The sequence below is a fragment of the Diospyros lotus genome, chromosome 15 (genome assembly GCF_014633365.1).
Source record: "Diospyros lotus cultivar Yz01 chromosome 15, ASM1463336v1, whole genome shotgun sequence".
Lineage (NCBI taxonomy): Eukaryota > Viridiplantae > Streptophyta > Magnoliopsida > Ericales > Ebenaceae > Diospyros > Diospyros lotus.
Window position 1 is genome coordinate 2,691,086 of NC_068352.1, and position 18,881 is coordinate 2,709,966.

The 18,881-nt window shown below is 37.3% G+C and overlaps 1 protein-coding gene and 1 long non-coding RNA gene across 4 annotated transcripts; one reads left to right on the forward strand and one right to left on the reverse strand.

Annotated features, from left to right (window-relative positions):
• Positions 1-399: 399 nt before the first annotated feature.
• On the reverse strand, positions 400-10,203 carry LOC127792378 (uncharacterized). The gene is made up of 3 exons (XR_008021118.1): positions 9,138-10,203; positions 3,440-3,493; positions 400-3,315 (listed from the first exon to the last, which is right to left on the reverse strand). It is a non-coding gene; the product is annotated as an uncharacterized LOC127792378 (long non-coding RNA).
• A 4,606-nt stretch (positions 10,204-14,809) lies between these two features.
• Positions 14,810-18,383, forward strand: LOC127791423 (aspartate carbamoyltransferase, chloroplastic). Of its 3 annotated transcripts, none has more exons than XM_052321296.1 (7): positions 14,810-14,933; positions 15,056-15,137; positions 15,237-15,794; positions 15,867-16,006; positions 17,283-17,456; positions 17,657-17,893; positions 18,025-18,383. In XM_052321296.1, exons 3-7 carry the CDS (start codon positions 15,269-15,271, stop codon positions 18,130-18,132), a joined length of 1,185 nt encoding a protein of 394 aa, XP_052177256.1. In that variant the 5' UTR covers positions 14,810-14,933; positions 15,056-15,137; positions 15,237-15,268; the 3' UTR covers positions 18,133-18,383. The 3 variants fall into 3 exon arrangements, with proteins under 3 accessions (XP_052177256.1, XP_052177257.1, XP_052177258.1); XM_052321297.1 differs by having other exon boundaries at positions 15,056-15,127; XM_052321298.1 differs by lacking the exon at positions 15,056-15,137 and having other exon boundaries at positions 14,856-14,933.
• The last annotated feature ends 498 nt before the right edge of the window (positions 18,384-18,881 follow it).

Consider the following 18,881-nt stretch of genomic DNA (forward strand, 5'->3'; position numbering starts at 1 on the left):
TTCCCACAACGTGCATTACCTCGAGATTTCAGGAATATATATATATATATATATATTTTTTCAATATCAAACACACAACATAAGTCTCTCGATACATATACCTTTATCATAATCATTTCCCGTCAATCCCGATCGTACCTTCTTAGCATATCAAAATTTAATAATAAATAAACTAAGACAAGTATTAACAATCACATCAGCGGAAGCAAGATCGAAACCTCAATGATATATAACCGACAATTCCTTTACAATAACCAAATGGATGTTTCACATGAAAATATTAAAATATTACATAACCTCTGAACATCGTAATCATAGACAAAACCTATGAAAACTAAACATAGCAGCTACATCTCGATGACATTTTTTCCCTTGGCGCCACTGCTTTCACCTAGAACGTTTGAATATTCCAGGGACATAGTCCAAATTAGATGCTAAATCATCTAAGTGAAAGTTCAAAAACGTTTTCATGCAGATATGAAAAATCATATACAAAATCGATAAATCCCGACATGCACCAGCCTAAGAGAATCCCACTTAGCACTTAACCCTAACCGGGAAAAATGCAATCTCTCTAAAGACGAAACGACCACTTCGGCCTATTGGCAAAACAATCCTGCTTAAGAGGGACAACCTCGACATATGAACCCGGGAATCACCCCATTGTCATTGTTAGGCTTTACGCTCCAACTCAAAAGCATTCCAAAACCCAACGCAACCCTAGCCCCAAGAGTGTCACATCAGCACTGTCCTCGGAATTAACATCACCTCGGCATTAATGCTATTGCTCAAAGGAACCTGGGGTGGTGTCCACTCGCAACCCCGCCACTTGAGCCAACAACCGGGGTGGTGTCCACTCTCAGCCCCGCCACTTGGGTCCCGTAGGGTGAAGTCCGTCTCAACCCCGTCCCAAGTGGGTCACCTAGCATTAATCCTAGGTATGCATCCCGAGTGCTGTCACTCTGGGCTACGTCACGGGTTACCAACCCACGTCCCACATGGATGACACAAAATAAGCCAATGTCGAAAATCATAACATGCATAGCTTAAAATCAACATTTCGATGTATGCAATTTGCCGTACGAAATTTAATGCATGTGTAAATAACCGTTTGGACAATCCATCACAATAAACCAAGCCATAGGGATGAACACTCACAGTAAACCATTCACATGTTACTTAAAGTCTTTTCGGGTAGAACCACTCACCTTGGGCTAAATTCAAGATTCCTCGAAAATGCGTGCCCGATTGACCTCGATTCTCGTGCCAGGCGCTCTATAGTTTAAATTCGAGTCTCAACGATACCCTAGACATCACATGCATTCAAAGGGAAATTAATATCTATTTTTCAAATTTTCTTATTATTTTTCTCTAATTCCTTCCTATTTTTCTCTCAATAATTTCAAGTAAATACCACTTTAAGCATTTTTTTCTAAATTTTTCTTCACAAAAATTCATAAAACAATATTTATAAGCCTATGGAATTTTCTGAAAATTTTCCAGATTTTTCTCCTATTTTCTCAAATTTCTATAATTACTTTTTCTTGAGAAAATTTATTTCTCATTGATTTCCTTCGAATCTACTTCAAGAAAAATCACCAAAATTCATAAAATAAATTCCTTATCCTTATGTAATTTTCTTAGAATTTTATAAAAATTTCTCCTATTTATTTTCTATTTACCTTTCCTTTCAAAAATCCAAATTAATTATCTCCTCAAGAAATTTCCAAGATAAAAATTTATCAAAATAAACTATTCCTTTTCCTTGAATTTCTGGATATTTTTTCAGAATTTTAATTCCTTTAATTCTATTTTTTTTTATCGAATTTTCTATATTTTCAGAATTTAAAAAAATACAAAAAATACCTCTAGTCATCTTCTCCGGCGACGGCACACCGAAAAATTGAAGCGTCGAGACTAGGCTATTCCTCTCCCTTAGTCGATCCCAATGGTACCTATCTTGCTTGAAAAAAACCACCGGAAGCCTTCCGATTTGGTCGAAAACAGTCGGCCGAAGCTATCCCGCCACCGAACTCCGACGAGTCAAATTGGCCTTCGATTCGAACTCCGATTGACATGAAACTTTCCAGATTTTCTACCCATAGCCTTGCGACCAAAAGCCCCTTATTAGATCGCTCGATCGATCACTTTACAATCCGATTTGAAACTTCACGCAATATGTATATATATATATATACGGCCGAATGTATATATATGCGAAAACACCCTCTATACTACTCCAAAAATTCCCAAAATCTCCAGAAATGATCCTCTTCCCTCAAGGATCAAAAGCCCCTTATTGGCTTCCCTCGATTTACCCTCAAAATCGAGCAATTTGATGCTCCAAATTCAGCCAAAAACCCTTGACATTTATAGGCCAAATTCGACCCCCACGTGGTCGATTTCCGACTAAATCTCTTCCCACACGCCTCCCAGGCTGTCCTTGCCCATGCCCTGATGAAACTTGGCCGCCAATCTTCCAGATTTTCTGGCCAAATCCGCGGCTAGATCTGCCATACTTTGGCAGATTTCCAGAAATTGTATTTTGGCCCCCCTTCAACTTCATTTTATATTTTGGCCCTTATCCTCAAGCCCCTTAATTATCCAACTATACCACTAAGACCCACCAGATTAGTACTTCTCATTTCTCCCTTGAAACTTTTGGAAAATTACCGTTTTGACCTCCCTCGGGCAAATTTAGAAAATTATACTTAGGCCCGATTGATCATTTTGACTTCAAATCCACTTGATTCAACCTGAAATCACTTAAGGGTTGTTCTATACATCAAATATTAGTCCTAGACACTCTGTTGATTTTTCGGATATCGTCTATAACAATTCGATAATACGATCTAATTGGCAGCTGTATTTTTGCTGTACCAAAAACTGTTCCCGATCTCATTTCTTTCATCACTAAAAATCATAATTTATTTTACTCGATGATACTATACCATTTTCCTTGGCTATCTAGGGTTTGGGGTACTCCCTCCGACTAATTCGGTCGTCCAAAACTGTGTTAGTGTACCCTATAGTCTTATTTTTTCCAAAATTCCATTTATGCCCTTTATCAAATATCATTTTTATCCTCAAATTATTCCCGGGTATTACAATTCATACAACATTTCTTAAGGCTTTAAAAGCCATATACTTTTCAAAATAAATAAGGGCGCCAACAACATACAAAAATAAATAACCTTTGACACCAGCCCTCCACACAAATCCTAAAATCTTTAGGTCGATGGTAGATTTCTGTACACAGCTAAAATCCATTTCAAGCCCCACTAGACTCCCTTTTTGCTATAGATTTTTCCTTACCTGAAATGACAACAAGTAACAAGTGAGCTACAAGTCTCAGGAAGTATAAATATAGCAAAAGGAATAAAGATAAAAAGGACCTGTAAAGGCATGCTTAAGATAAGAATCAATGGAAAACCCTTACCTGGCATTTAGAACAAAGCTGATCATGCCTTCTCCATTATTAATACCTCAATACCTATAAAGGCACATATGAAACTCATAGAGTGATATTCGTACAATTTAAATAATGGCATAAAACCCATTTTTTTTTCCATATATGACTCATCGTACAAAAAGCCACCAAGTCATGCTCATGCAATTTTATATAATGATAAAAATACATGCGCCACACTGGCTCTCTAGGTCTTCATATCCATGACTAAAATGCATACATATATATAACAAATTCATCAGCCACCACAGTGGCATGAGCATCACCTACTAGATTTATGGAGGTACCGTCAGACGCTCAATGGGATATATCTCGTCTCACATTTGTGGAACTTAGTAGCTGTGCCAAAATACGGTATTGACGCAAAGATAATGATAGCAATGCATCACACAAGAGAAGAGATTTTTGTGGACATGCCAATCAAAAACATTACTTAACAACTTCCCAAAACGTGATCGTTATGGTTAATATAGATTTAGGAAATCCTTAAATGAACCAAAACACATCCAAAATATATGATATTATATATCAAATCAAATCCCTCAAAATGTAGATTATGAAACTTTAAACGGATCTCAATTCCGAGTTCTGCATAAAAAATTATGGTCGAAACATCAAAGCTCGCGTAGTGTAGTCAAGTCGTGGCTAAGTCGACTTGGGGGAAATTCAAGTCGACTTGGCCGACAATGGGGAAAAATGATCAAAAGAAATCAGTTTTGACCGAGTTGACTTAACCATCAAACAAGTAGACTCGACTCAACCCGAAGTGCACGAAATGAGCACCAACCACCCAAAATCATCCATAGCTAAACTCCTAACCCCCAAATTGCCATTCCTTGAAGAAAAGATTAGGAAAACAAGCCTCATAGAGACCAAAAACAAGACTCAATGACCTATTTGAAAGAAGCCCACATTTAAGAAAAGATGGAGACAAAGCATTTAACTTAAGTTTTCAAAACACCATTGAGGATATGAACTTATGAATTTGGATTACTCATATGGATATAACTTACATTAAAAAATAGAAGAAATGAAGATGGATGTTTGCCTTTTTGATGAAGAAAATCAAGAGAAGGAGAATCATTTCAAGAGTTTCAAACCTCCCCACCTTGAGAGCTTGCTTCTATCACAACTATTGAAAGAAGAAGAGGAGAAGAAGATGAGGAAGATGATGGAGGAAATTGTCGAGAGAAAGAGAGAGAAAGAGAAGAAAAATTGAAGAAGAAGCAAGAGGGCATGGCAAGCCCTCTCGCCAGCCACCAAATCCCACCTAATTTGCCCCATTTTCCAGATTTGCCCTTTACACTCACACACATAATACTTACTTTATCCTACCCATTTTGATCTTTTAGCTTCAATAACATTTTCTTACCCTTCTTCTTTAATCTCCAATTTTACACACATAATCACACACACATAATTATGGCAAGGCCCACTTTTACTCATGATCCAAGCCCAATTCATTTTAGGCCCATGAGATTTCTCTGAACCCACCATTTTCATTGGCCTTAAACACTTGGGCCCAAGCCCACTTAAAATCACCATTTATGCTTTATTTTACACACTCACAATAATTTATTTCAAGAAAATTTTAACCAAAACATTATTTTTTATTTAATTGCATCTAACAATTAAGGTTCACATGAAATGCTCTACACCAAAAATGTAATTATCATCTAAGACCTATTAAACGGGTCGTTACACCACATCTTTTATTCGTGTCCAGAAAGTACAATTTATCTTTGGTGAGAAGCTTTGCCTTCATTGCCAATCACAAAATAAACAAATGCTTGGGAATAATAGATGTGTTCCACACAACATTAGCTTATACTTTCTTCTCGCCTTTTGGATGAAAATAGTCATAAACTTTAGAAAGGCAAATAGTACCTTATTGATCCTAGCTTGATAACAGTTGGATTGCTGCCAACACAGACCCTTCATTATGGAAACAAAAATCTCGTAGAGAGAAAATTCGTTTAAGTAATGGTGAGTCCCCCTTCCTTGGTGACCATCCCCAAATCGAGCCTTCATTGAGATAAACATTGTTGACCCACCTGATCACCCCAAGAGAATCCTTCTTTTGGTGTATGTTCCATAAGACTTTGAAAAGAAAGACGGAATTCCAGCTTTTTAAATCTTTCAAACCAAGGCCACCCTCTCATTTAATTTAAGCAATCAAATATCAATCCATGCAACTATCGAGTGATTAGAATTCCACAAGAAAGCTCTGTACATCTAAATAATTTTATCCATAACAGAAGCAATAACTGACAATATCGAGAGCCAAAAACATTCCATCCCTTGGAGGATAGATCTTATCAGCTCTGTCCTACCTGCATAAGACATTGACGCACACTTCCAAGAATTAATGTAAGCAGTGATCATATCAATAGTTGGAGCATAGTGTATAACTCTTAATCTTTCAGCTGTTAAAGGGCTGCCCAGGTAACGAAATGGCATGACCCCTCTTGGAAAATTAATTAGCTACTGACATAATTTCCTCAAGCTCGTGGTCCTCCAAACCAGTAGCAAACATGTTAGATTTCAGGTTGTTTACATATAAACCGGACTTAGTGCCAAAGTCTGCTAGACACTTCATAACAATTTTAACCGAAGGAACATCGCCTCTAGCCATCAACATTAAATCATCGGCAAAAGTTAAATGTGTGATTTTTAACCTGCCACACTTGGGGTGGGAGTTGAAATCTGGATCACCTGTAGCAATTTTCAACGACCTGGAAAAGTATTCCAAGCATAAGACAAACAAGAATAGGGATAGGGGATCTCCTTGCCTTAATCTCTTTTTACCCTTAAAAAAACCCTAAAAATTGCCATTGATAATAAGGGAGTATAAATTGGAAGTCACACATTCCATGACCCACAAAATAAATTTGTTAGGAAATTCCATACCAATAAGGATGCTCTTAAGAAAAGACCAGCTTACAGTCATAGGCTTTCCTAATGTCCACTTTAGCCAGCCACCTGGTAAAGACTCGCTTTCTATTGTAATTTCTTAATAGTTCTTACGCCAAATGTATATTATCAACCATGCTTCTACCTTGGACAAATGCAGATTGTGCTTGGTCCATCAAGGAATTAAGGATAAGAGCTAGATAAGATGCCAAAACTTTAGAGATGACTTTGTAGGTGATGTTACAACAAGAGATTGGCCTAAAATGCTGCACTGTGGAAGAGAGGGATGATTTAGGAATTAAAGCAATTGCAGTATGGTTCACCTGCTTTAAGAGAGAACTCAAATAAAAAAATTCCAAGATTGCATTATAGAAAAAATCACCAACTGAATTCCAAGCCTTTTTAAAAAAAACATGATGTGAAGCCATTCGGCCCCGGGCACTTATCCTCCCCAATACTGAAAAGGGCTGCTTTAATTTCCTCTTTAGAAATATTCCTGGTTAGATTAAGAGCCTGCTTGTTAGAAATCATGGCTTCCGAGCTGAGCACCATAGGGTCAATAGGATCATAGGAAGCTTCCGAACCTAACAGACCTTGATAATAACCAATAAATTCCTTTTCCACCTACGTAGAAGAACCATCCCTTTTGATCACTGAAGTAATAAAATTCCTCTTTGCATTTCTTTTCACCAAAGCATGAAAAAACTTTGTGTTATTGTCACTATTATTAAGATAAGAACATTTAGCAAGATGCCCATAAAAGTGCCTCTTTGCTTTCGTAAGATTCCTGGCCTCCTTCTTAAGCTTCATCACTTTCCTTTGTAACTCAACATTTGTGGGTTGCTCCTACAACTCCAATTGAGCCTCAGAAAGGGTCTGATAAGCCCGTTTAACTCTTTCTGAAATATGAGAGAAGTGTTTTTTATTCAATTATTTAAGATGCACTTTAAGATTTTTCATCTTTATACATAACATAAATTGCTTTGACCCATGGACACTGGAATTCCAAATAGAATTAACGATGCCTTGGAAATCACCATGCTCAACCCATATATTTAAAATCTGAAAGGTCTTCTTTTAGCTTGGAAGCTGTCCAATAGGGATACAATCACTGGGGAGTGATACGGGAGGCAACCTGAAGGCAAAAAATTAGCACTCCCCAAAAAACCTTCAAGTAGCCATTCGTTATTCACCATTTCCTTATCAATTTTACTCCAGACCAACCCATTAGTCCAAGTAAATCGACATCCCATATAATGTAAATCAGATAGCCCAACATGCTGGAAATAATAAAAAAAAAATCCCTAATTTCATAAGGAGTAATCTTAGACCCATTATACTTGTCTCCATCTTTTAGAACACTATTAAAATCACCCAAAACAAGCCACGAAACCATATTCTGCAGACCAAACTCCTTCAAATTATTCTATAAAGGTCTTCCATTAACAATAAAGTGGAGCCCATAAATGAAACTAATAAGAAAATAAGCCTTCAAAATTTTGCAAACAACCTTACAGTGAATGGCTTGAGTTGTGATCTCAATCGGATCAAGGGAGACAGTAGCTGGGTTCCAAATCACAAGGATTTTGCCCGCTTCATGAGAAGAAAAATTATTCACTTCATACCAATTTGGAAACTTATAATGCATAATCCACTGGAGTTTATCATGACTGATTTTTGTTTTCAAAAGATCTGAGACGTTAATTGCGTGCTTCTTGATGAGGTGTCTGACCCCATTGTGTTTAATTTAGGGGCAATGAGAAGCCCCTAATATTCTAGCCAGCTATAATCATGTTGATATGAGAAGGGCATTACCCTTCTTGATATATTTTTTAGGGATAAACGTTGGTTTCTTTACAAGGGAACCCTTGTCCTTACAACCCTTGTGGTCACTTTTCTTCTTCAAATTGGCATCCTTAGCCTCAACTTGCTTCTCTTGATTTGAGGAAAGAGCCTGCTTCGATTTCTTTTTCTTACGATCAACCATCTGGAGCGGAACCTTTTGCTGATCCTCTAGATGTAGCGAAGCCTCCTCAATTGGAGGAAAAAACGAGTGGGCATTCTGGCTGGGTTTCTTCGTAGAATCCTTATCCTCTTTTGGGGGCCCCTGACCCTCCATCCTTGAATCCTGACTCTCCTCTGGAGGACTATGATCCTTTTTCAATTGAGTAGACTAAACATGCTATGAGACCTACTGGAGGGCCTCTGAGTTATCCTTTATGTGGATTACCAACCCTTGCTGCTTTAACTTATAACTCCATATCTAATGTCCAAAGACCTTACATTCAGAACAATATTTGGGCTCGAATTCATAAATGACTTGCCGATCCCTTACTTTCCTAGAAGGAAGTTTCATTCAAATAGACCGAACCAATTCTCTTGATGCATCAATTTAATATCAGCACTCTTGCATATGATACACGATCTTTAATTGTTGTAAGTTTATCTGTTGTCAACGGCTTACCTATTTTAGAGCAAATTTTACTCAAAATAACAGAGATCCAGCCATCAAGAGGCAAGCCAAGTAACTTAATCCAAACCGACATAAAGCTCACCTATTTTTCATCAAATTCAAAGCATGGAGGCATTACTTTTAGCATTAGTGGCCTCCCACAAACAAAGTAAGGGCCCCCCGATAGAATTTCATCTCTATCCAAAAATTTATCAAATTTAAAAACCAACCATCCACTAGCATGGGCAAAATACTTATATTTAACATTCCATGAATCACATAGCTTCAAAAGAGTAGATTTACCTTGAAATTTGCCAACGAAATGTCCAACCAAGCAGAAACCCTAGGTCGATTTGATATCATCCAGCTCTTGTTGATCAATCTCAATAACATATGGAACGTTTTCTATTGTTTAGAGGGTCAATCCCTTATCTTGATTCCTGTTATCTTTGAACAATCCAACCCGCGAGGCCCTACCTTTGTCAATCGGTCTTTGTTCAATCTTTGCTATCTCGGCTATAGTTGAAGTGCTTTTCATTTTAATCTCTTCCTTGCCCTTCAAGCTTATAGTTCGAGGGTTGACCAAATTGCACTCCAAGTCTGTATTGACCTCGCCCAACGTCCGAGACACACTTGGGGATTCAATTTCCTCTTCAAATGCTCCTCATTTGGACAACTCAGAAGCTGCAACATCTGATTTGGAGTGCACGGTCCCTTCGATGCTTCTTTCTGAGGCGAAGCATGAGTTGATTTAAGCCCTACTTTCGATGAAAAAGGACCAAATGGAAGGCTTTTATTGACCTTCTTGTCTATGGTAAGACCCTTCTTCACTGTTGGCTTCTTACTAGAATCAAGATTAATCCCAAAGGATTGTAGGACCTCATTGATAGATGGCGAATCCACTTTTAATGCTGCTTTGACTTTTTTCCTACCCAATTCTAGGTAGATGGGAAAGTAAATGCAAACAAAACAATATTCAACGAAGAAGGAATAAAACCTGATGGTGGTAAGGACCAACCATGAACATTAACAAGGCAACTGCTGGAATCCAGAACCACCTCCCACTAGAAACACAAAAGAGAAGCCATGTATCTCTAGTGGAATGACGAGAATCAATCCGAGCTACTTCACTTGACCGCTGGAAGGTCGGAATACCGGAGGCGAGAATTCAAAATTCAAACTTTGAAGATTCAAACTTAAAAAACCCACTTTTGGAATTCGCGAGGACCCATGACCAAATTAAAACACCGAGAATGAAGTTGACAAACAGATTGAAGCAAGAAAATTGAGGAATAACCCCCAAATCAGAACGTCTCAGTGTGAGGAACGACCAAGTGAAGAAATTCATCCCTTGGCTGAGAGCTTATCTCTCTAACTCCCTTGGGTTTGTTCAGCTATCCTTTATTTTGGTTCAATGGTGAAATCGCTCACCCCGCGCGCCCCCTACACTCGACTTGACAGGACGTGGGAGGAGATTAATTATGGTGATCTAGTCGGACGTAGAGGCTAGACCCGAGCTCACCGCGCACAAGGAGCCCCCCTCACTTTGGAAAGAGGTACCCTACACTACCGCTTGCGAGACTCGATCCTTGGTCTTGATCCAATATTCACCACGAAAGGTACTTTGTGCCCGCCTTCTTGACCAACTGGGCTGCCTATACGGGCGGCTATCCTTTATTTTGCTTATATTTATGGCGGCAATATTATTGGGATTAATGTCTAGCTTTGATTGGCTTGAAAATGACTTACCCGTTGATACAACCCTTCGAGGTCATCTCCCTACCCTCATTAGTGAGGCAAAAGCTAATTCAATTAGCCCTTTAGCTATGTGATGGTGCCTTTTGTTGCCTTGCTTGAGCCCTTTCTCTCCCCTTAGCTATATAATGGTTTTGTAATTGCCTTTATGAAGATAAGGTAGGGTCTTCTTGTTCCCTTGGTTATTTGTGCATCAAGTACTCATTTGCTTAATTAACTAGCTTGGTTTGTTGATTGGCTATTTTTTTCATGGAAAATGATGATTTTCTACCCAAATTTCAACTTTTAGAGTGTTTGATTAGTCAAATTTTCTATAGAAAATATTTTCCCACTTAGGGTCACGTGACCCTCTTTTCCCACTTTTGGTGGAAAATCAATTCCTTTGGGAGGGGCGAGAATTTCTTTTCCAAGTGAGCGTTAAAGAAGGATGGCCCTTATTTGCGAGTGAGCGAAGCAGAGAGAGAGGGGGGTGATGGCAGCGAGGGGGAGTCCACGTCGAAGCGCGCCATGGTGACGAGGGCTGCAACGCCGTAGACAGAGTCATCGGCGCCAGACACGGTCACCATTCCAAAGAAGACGAGGAGAAGGATGAGCAGGAATTCAGCCTAGAAAACTATTTTGGGAGAGAGAAGAAGTGGGTTCGGGAGAAGAAATGGGTTAGGGAGAAGAAGTAGGTTTGGGACGGAGGGAGGGGGGAGAGAGAGAGAGATGGGTACCGAAGATGGCAACGGCGGGCCACCCCCCTGCCCTTCGCTATTGACCTCGTTCTCGCCGATCTCACTCTCTCTCGCCGCCTTAGCCTCGCCCATCGCCCTCGATCTAGCTTTCGCTGCCTCGATCTTGCTCTCGCTGCTGCCTCTCTGACTGTGTGTGTACATGTATTCTGTGCATATGGATGAAACAAGAAGTCAGTGGGATATGGATGAAGCTCTATGACATGACAGGCTTTTGAGCACTGTAAGTGGTGATGGCTTTTGTTGTTGCTGTATGTTGACGATTATTTGTGTTTGTTTTTTATTTAAGGTTGCTTCGATTATTAGTATTGAGGATAAATTCCAGAGTTCTTTGTGATGCTCTGTTCCTCTAAAACAGAGCAATGGTTGCTGCAATCGACAATGGCGGCGGTGATGGGTGCTGCAATCGACAATGACGACGGTGATGGGTGCTGCAACTTGCTGGGTGTGTGTATGTATGGCGGTGATGGGATCTGCAACCGGCTTGCTGGGATTTGCAACCGGTTAAGGAGAAGAAGTGGTTTTCTAAATATTTTGTATGGTATATTTGATTTATTTGTAAGTAATTTCTAGCTAGAAAATTAAACTAATCAAACACATTTAATTGATATTTTTCCTAGAATTTAATTCTAGGTAATTTAATTTCCTAGAATTCATTTTCTTTCCATCCAAATTCTACCTTTGCAATCAAACACACTCTAACATTCTTGATGAGTCTTTTCAAAAATAGTTTCTTTTTAAAGTAAGAGAAATAATTATTCAAAAAAATAATTCTCCTCGATACAAACAGGAGAAGTTTATGAACTTAGAGTCGCCCTTAAACTAACATGTGCTTTTTTTTTTTTTTAAATTTTTTAACAAGAAACTCATAGACTATGAAGAGAAACTTATCAGGGGAGCCATTTCAACGTTTCCAAAAAGTTTCCATTTCAAAAACTTTAAGAAAATATCAATCCTATTTTTGTAATTCAAAAACTTTTTGCGATCATTTTGTAATATTAAGAAAATATCAATCCATGAATAGAGATGAAATTTTTTTTGTCTCCAACTCAAAATTTTTAATTTTTTCTAAAATTTGTTTGAACGCATTATGGAATTTATGTTTATTTTTAAATTGAATAATTATTTTTATAATTTTTTATATTAAAAATTCTATTTACAAAAGACCCTTATATTTTTTTTATTTACGCGTTTCTGTTTCTTACTTTTTTGAAAAAAATGATGTTTCATTATTTCTATTTTGTATCGTATTCATTTCTACTTCTATGTAACCTATCTCGTAGTCACTAACTTTCAAGTGTGCATTAGATAAATTTACATATACACATAATAGAAAATAGGGTATCTTGAGAATAATAATATACCTATACGCGTGATAAAAACCAATAAAAAATAATGAAGAGTACCATTGTCTATGGCTAACTCTTATGAGAAAGTGACAATCCATGACATATTAACCTTGTCATCAATGGAAGACAAATCTCTAGGAAAAAAATCAATGGAAGATAATTTCAATATGAAAAAGAAAAAAAAGATATTGTATCCTATAGTCTCATTTGGTACGCGAATTAAATGATAGTAATACTATCTAAAATAATAATGAGAGGTACCATTATTTGGTTCTATTACTATTTTATCTCATCGTTAACTTTATTAGGTAATAATCAAATATGGTATTTTGATATTATGAAGTCTTATCCATAAATTAAGTTTCTAAAATAACCTTTATATATTTTGTTTTGAAAAGACAAATAGAGTATACAAACTAAATTATAACTATTAATTGTCATCTAATAAACTTTTATTTAAAATGCTAAACCTATAAAAATGCTTCAAACGTTTATTATAATTTTCAAAAGCTATTTTTCTTTTGAGAAGCTTAACTTATTTTTGTGAACTTATTTTTTTGTAACGTACAAAAACTTGAGGGATCCCTAATATATAGATGGTTTTCGGCTCGAATTATTCCATATTTTTTAAAACCCATAGTTTATCTATACCATTGGTTGGATAATGGATAGATTAGACACGAGCTGAAGCCTAGGACCTAATCTCTCGAGTAGACACAAACAATTATACAGTTTTGCACGGAGACAAAATCAAACACACGACCTTGCGGTATCCTAAGCTTTCGAACGCATACGACATACCCTTTATGTTATCTTGAGAGGTTTTTTGAGCTTTTAGTTAGGAGCAATTTTTATTAGATTTTTGGATTTTATTTTTTTAAAAATAATTTTTTAATATTCATAAGCTAAATACCTTAAAGTTTTATAAAATTAATTTAGACTTAAAACTTAAATTCCACTATAAGCCACTGCAAACGAAGCCTAAGTTTTCACTCTTGTTTCTACTTATCATAATAAAGATTTCACTCTTGTTTCTACTTATCATAATAAAGATTGCAATCCGTTTAACTGAAAGATAACCATTCCCATTTGATATTATTTTATTTGAAATTTTAGATTAAAATTGTATTTTTTGGATAAATAAATTTAAATTTTGAGCATTTAAATAAAATATTTTTTGATAAGTAAAATATAGGGTGCCATGTTTGTTAGTGCGACTCATTAGCTCTTTTATTATCTAGAAATGCAATTCATACTTAAGATATCTTGTTCAAAGTCCAAAAATCCCAATTAAGGGATTTGGCTAGAGATGGCAAATGGTCAGACTTGGTCGACCCATCTCTCGCTTGGTCCACTCATTTGGTGGGACAGGTCGAATTTGGCCGCGAGGAAGGCGATCTGGGTAAGGTAAAGGAAATCGGGAGCCTGATACGACCCTTAATAAATGGGTCAAGGCGAGCCGGACGGGCCATTTGGGTGGGCCACTCCCATTTTGGTGAATATTTTGGTGGGCCACCCCTATTTTTGATGGATCAGGCTGGGCCGTAGGCTACAAAGCACTGGTCCGCCCTCGTCCGTTTGCTATAATACCGGGCTGGCCCGACCTATTTACTATAGTACCGGTTGGGTCGGGCTGGGTGGGCTGAGAGGCTAGTCGACCAGGGGAAAGGCCATGGGCCAACCGACCCATTTGCCATCTCTAGATCTGGCTGAGAATCCTATCCAATAATTACAAGCTTGATTTATATAATACATAAAACTTTAACATGTAAATATACCTAACTTCAAAGATTTATGAATATTCACTTTAACTCTTTTTCGAGTATTAATTTAATTTTCAAAGGCTATATCAAGATGAACCTTACCCTTACAAAAGTTTGGACATCAACATGCTTGGTGATTTTCTCTCGTAGTATTACTATCTAAGAGTAGGCATAAATAAAGGTAAATTAAAAAAAATGATTATTTCTAACTAAAAAAATTGTCACAATAATTTTCTCGGCTAGTGGCTTATCACGGTACTTATTTTTGTCTTAGTAATACAAAGAAGTGTATTATTGTCATTTTACAAATTTATTTGCTAAATATAATGACTAATAAATAATAAATTTATTTTTTAATAATTTTATTTGAGGGGTGCAGATGTAGCTTAACATTTCTTCGTTTTGTTAACCCTATCCATCTCTAATTTCCTTTCCTTCGTATTTTCGCGGCAAACAAACACCGCCATTGAAGGTTTCCTTCGTCAGAGACTCATAGAGGTACCGTTCTTTCCATCATCCTTCCCTTTACATGCGTTCGTGTACACAAGTTTTGATCTATTTGTCTGCTTTTGCGTCTTTCTCCTCCTCCTGAAAATTTTTCCACTTTCCTGTCTTGACAGTTTCTCAGCAGCCAAACGGTATTAGCTCCTTTGAATCTAGCCATACGCTCATGCTGTGATACTCGTACATACGTAATTTCTTGTAATTGAAGTGCATTTCAGTTTTTATGATTGCAAAAATTTCATTGTTTCAAGTGTGGTGCTTTTGAGTTTGATTCGTTTGTTTTTTGTTTGATCATAGGGTCTGAAAACATTTGAATAAACAGAGTTGCAATGGCTTTGTCCTCTTCATATTCTACATGTACAGTACAAGGATGTAGAGAATCCCCCTTTAGTTCTATGAGGCCCATAAAGCAATCACCTCAGGTTAGGTTAATTGCTGTATCTGCCAAAATTACACAGTCAAGGGTGTTGTCTAATGTGAAATCAGTGGGTTTTGGGCAAGGTGGGAGGCTCTTAGCAAGCAATAAGTTCCAATGTCAAGCCCTTGAGGTGAAAGATAAACCTTCACTTTTGGTTGGGAATAAGTTTGAACTTGATGATGTGATTGAAGCTCAGCAATTCGATAGGGATATTCTGAGTGCTATATTTGAAGTGGCGCGTGAGATGGAGAAGGTTGCGAGGAACTTACCCAGCAGCCAAATTCTGAAGGGGTTCTTAATGGCCACCCTCTTTTACGAGCCCTCAACCAGGACAAGGCTCTCTTTTGAGTCTGCTATGAAACGGTTGGGTGGGGAAGTTTTGACAACAGAAAATGCACGGGAGTTTTCATCAGCTGCAAAAGGAGAGACACTTGAAGGTAATTCTTGATTTGCTTGCTTTTTAGGTAGTTTATGGCGTTGTAATTCTGATTTTGGTGCTTTATTTGCAGATACCATAAGAACCGTAGAGGGGTATTCTGATATAATTGTGATGAGACACTTTGAAAGTGGAGCTGCTCGAAGAGCAGCAGCTACAGCCAGTATTCCTATTATTAATGCTGGGGATGGTCCAGGACAGCATCCAACTCAGGTGAGAACGATTCTTTCATTTTCCTTTTTCATTTAAATACAAGTGCTGGTGGATTCAATTAGGCAGTTTACTTACTGAAAAGTAATGTACATTCACTCAATATCCAATGCATTCTTCTACATGTAGTTGACATCATGCAAGACATGGTTAAGAGTGATGGAATATAAGATTGTCGCTAATTTCTCATGTGAAAGTGTAATGAGGTAGTCCTATAGCAGTTATGGGCTAAAAAATGTTAGCCTGTGTCCTGCACTAGTGAATGTATTTTGCCAAAAAGCATCACTGAGAAGAAGGATTTACTTTTACTACACCTAAGCAACATTCAAAGTCTTTGTTGTGTCCATAGTGGATCACAAGTATTCTGTCTCCTCTATGAAGGATCATAATTAATGACTTAGACCTCTTACTCTTTTCAACAGATCAAGCGGTGCAATAAATTTTTTGCCATTTTGAAGGGTACCTAGTGTCACTTTTATGCCCGGCTTCTTTGTGCATTTAGTCTTGCACCATTATTGCATGACTTGGCAATGGGTATAAAAGTAATTGATGACAGCATTATATAATCATTCTTGATAAGTACATGCTTCATTACTCTTTGATTACACAGGCTTTCAGAAGTTTTTTTCTTTCTTCCTTTATTTTCTGTGTCGGGCTTTCTTGCCACTCTATTGTATTTCATTTGCCCGTTTCTTGACTTTCTGTATTCCTGCTATCATTTTTTTATGTCTGAATAGCTATTGTTAAATTTATATAGTGTTTCTTTTGTGTGTGAACCCTAAAGGTATGGCATGCGGTCAGAGAACTACTTTTTGATTATGAATGATGCACTAATGATGGCAAATTTGTTTTGATTACATTTCTTTTTACTTTTCTTTGAGTAATTCATTTGGAGAGCTGGGTAGGAAATCTTGATGTCCTGCCTGAAGAGCGAAGAACCAGAGTAGGAGCCTATGCCCACCTCTAAAGCTCTTATAAAATGTGTCCTGTGAACTAACAATTTTAAAAATGGGTGGTCGCTATGGAAAGTGACCAATAACACACTAATGTAAACTAACAGAGTAGTTGCATGTGGATTTCAGGCCATTTGGCCTACAGTGCTGGTCTAGAATTCTATACTAACAAATTCTTTGGATTTTTCTGATCAAAGATGAATTTTTTGTGTGGTGTTTGGAGTAGCTGTGGTGTGCCAAACTGATTTAATAGATTTGTGTTTATAATCTTTCTCTATCTTTTCATAAACCCCTAATCGCTGCTTGTGTATATGGCCATGAGACAGGCTCTTTTAGATGTGTACACCATTGAAAGAGAGATAGGACAACTCGACAGCATTAAAGTTGGACTTGTTGGAGATCTAGCTAATGGAAGGACAGTTCGCTCGCTTGCATATCTCCTTTCTAAATATCAGGATGTGAAAATCTACTTCGTCGCACCTGAGGTGGTAAAGATGAAGGTACAATGGAAAACAAGTTTCCTTTGGTAATCAGCTGCCTCTTTTAAAATCTAAACTCAAAATTCTACCTTCAAATAGAATACCCGGAGTATAGGGTTTCTGATTCAAACTGAGGCAATGAAAGATTGAAACAGAAGTTGGGAAATGTTCTAAGACATGTGAAAGGAGGTATAATTACTCACATTTATGCTCTATTTCAGGATGACATAAAAGACTATCTGAGCTTAAAGGGAGTAGAGTGGGAAGAAGGTGATGATCTTATGGAAGTTGCTTCTAAATGCGATGTGGTGTATCAAACTCGCATCCAGCGCGAAAGGTTTGGAGAGAGAATTGATCTGTATGAAAAGGCTCGAGGCAAGTACATCATAGATAAGGCTGTCATGAATGTGATGCAAAAGCATGCTGTGGTGATGCATCCCCTCCCAAGGCTTGATGAGGTTAGTTTGCCCACTTTGTTATTGATTTTGATACAGCATTAGAATAACATGCCAAGCTTTTATCCCACTATGCAGCATTAGGACAATTCTGCAATACACAGTCGTCTAATATTTTTCACGACGTTATGCAGATAACCGTGGATGTTGATGCGGATCCAAGGGCTGCCTACTTTAGACAAGCCAAGAACGGGCTCTACATTCGGATGGCCCTTCTGAAGCTTCTACTTCTTGGTTGGTGAATTGGGCAAGTTTGTTGCCATTGAGTTTTGGTGAACAAGATGTGTGGGGGGGATTTTGATTTTGGTAGGAAGCTGCAGAAATAGTTTGTTTTTGCAGTTGCAGGATGCTTGGGCTGCAAATATCTAATCTTATTTTCTTTCTCCTTTTTCATTTTCGGGCGTAGTCCTCTATTGATTTATTTCAAACTCGATTGGTTCAAGGATTGCATAATTTAGATGGTCAAAATTGAAAGAAAATGCCATATTATATATTCTTGGGCCGCCTTCATTCGCTTGGGTCTTCAATACTTCATTCCCCACAATTTTTTATTTTAAGAATTCTTATTTCACTAAAATTGAAAGATGGCAATCTGAGCAGAGAGATTTAAATGCATCCAACAATTATATAACCAAACGAAACGATAGATCTAAAAACTTAAAACTTAAATTTGAAACAGCAAATGATATGGTTAAATGATCCTCTCCAAACAAATGTGAACATTTATGTCAAAAATTTCCAAGTGTTTAGAGAAGTTCGCCAAAAAGAGTTCGGAAATTGGAACGTAAATGGATATATATATATTTTTTAACTTCCTCAGCCAGTTACATATAGATTATTTCTTTTAGTTTAGTAAAATGTTCTTTCACTTTTAAAGTTATAAACGCTTTTTGATTTTTGCAGTGAAAATTTTATTTACAATAAAAAAATGCAAATCAAAGATTTCTTCTAAAAACCTTCATGCCTCTCACGACTGGGTCTTACATCACCC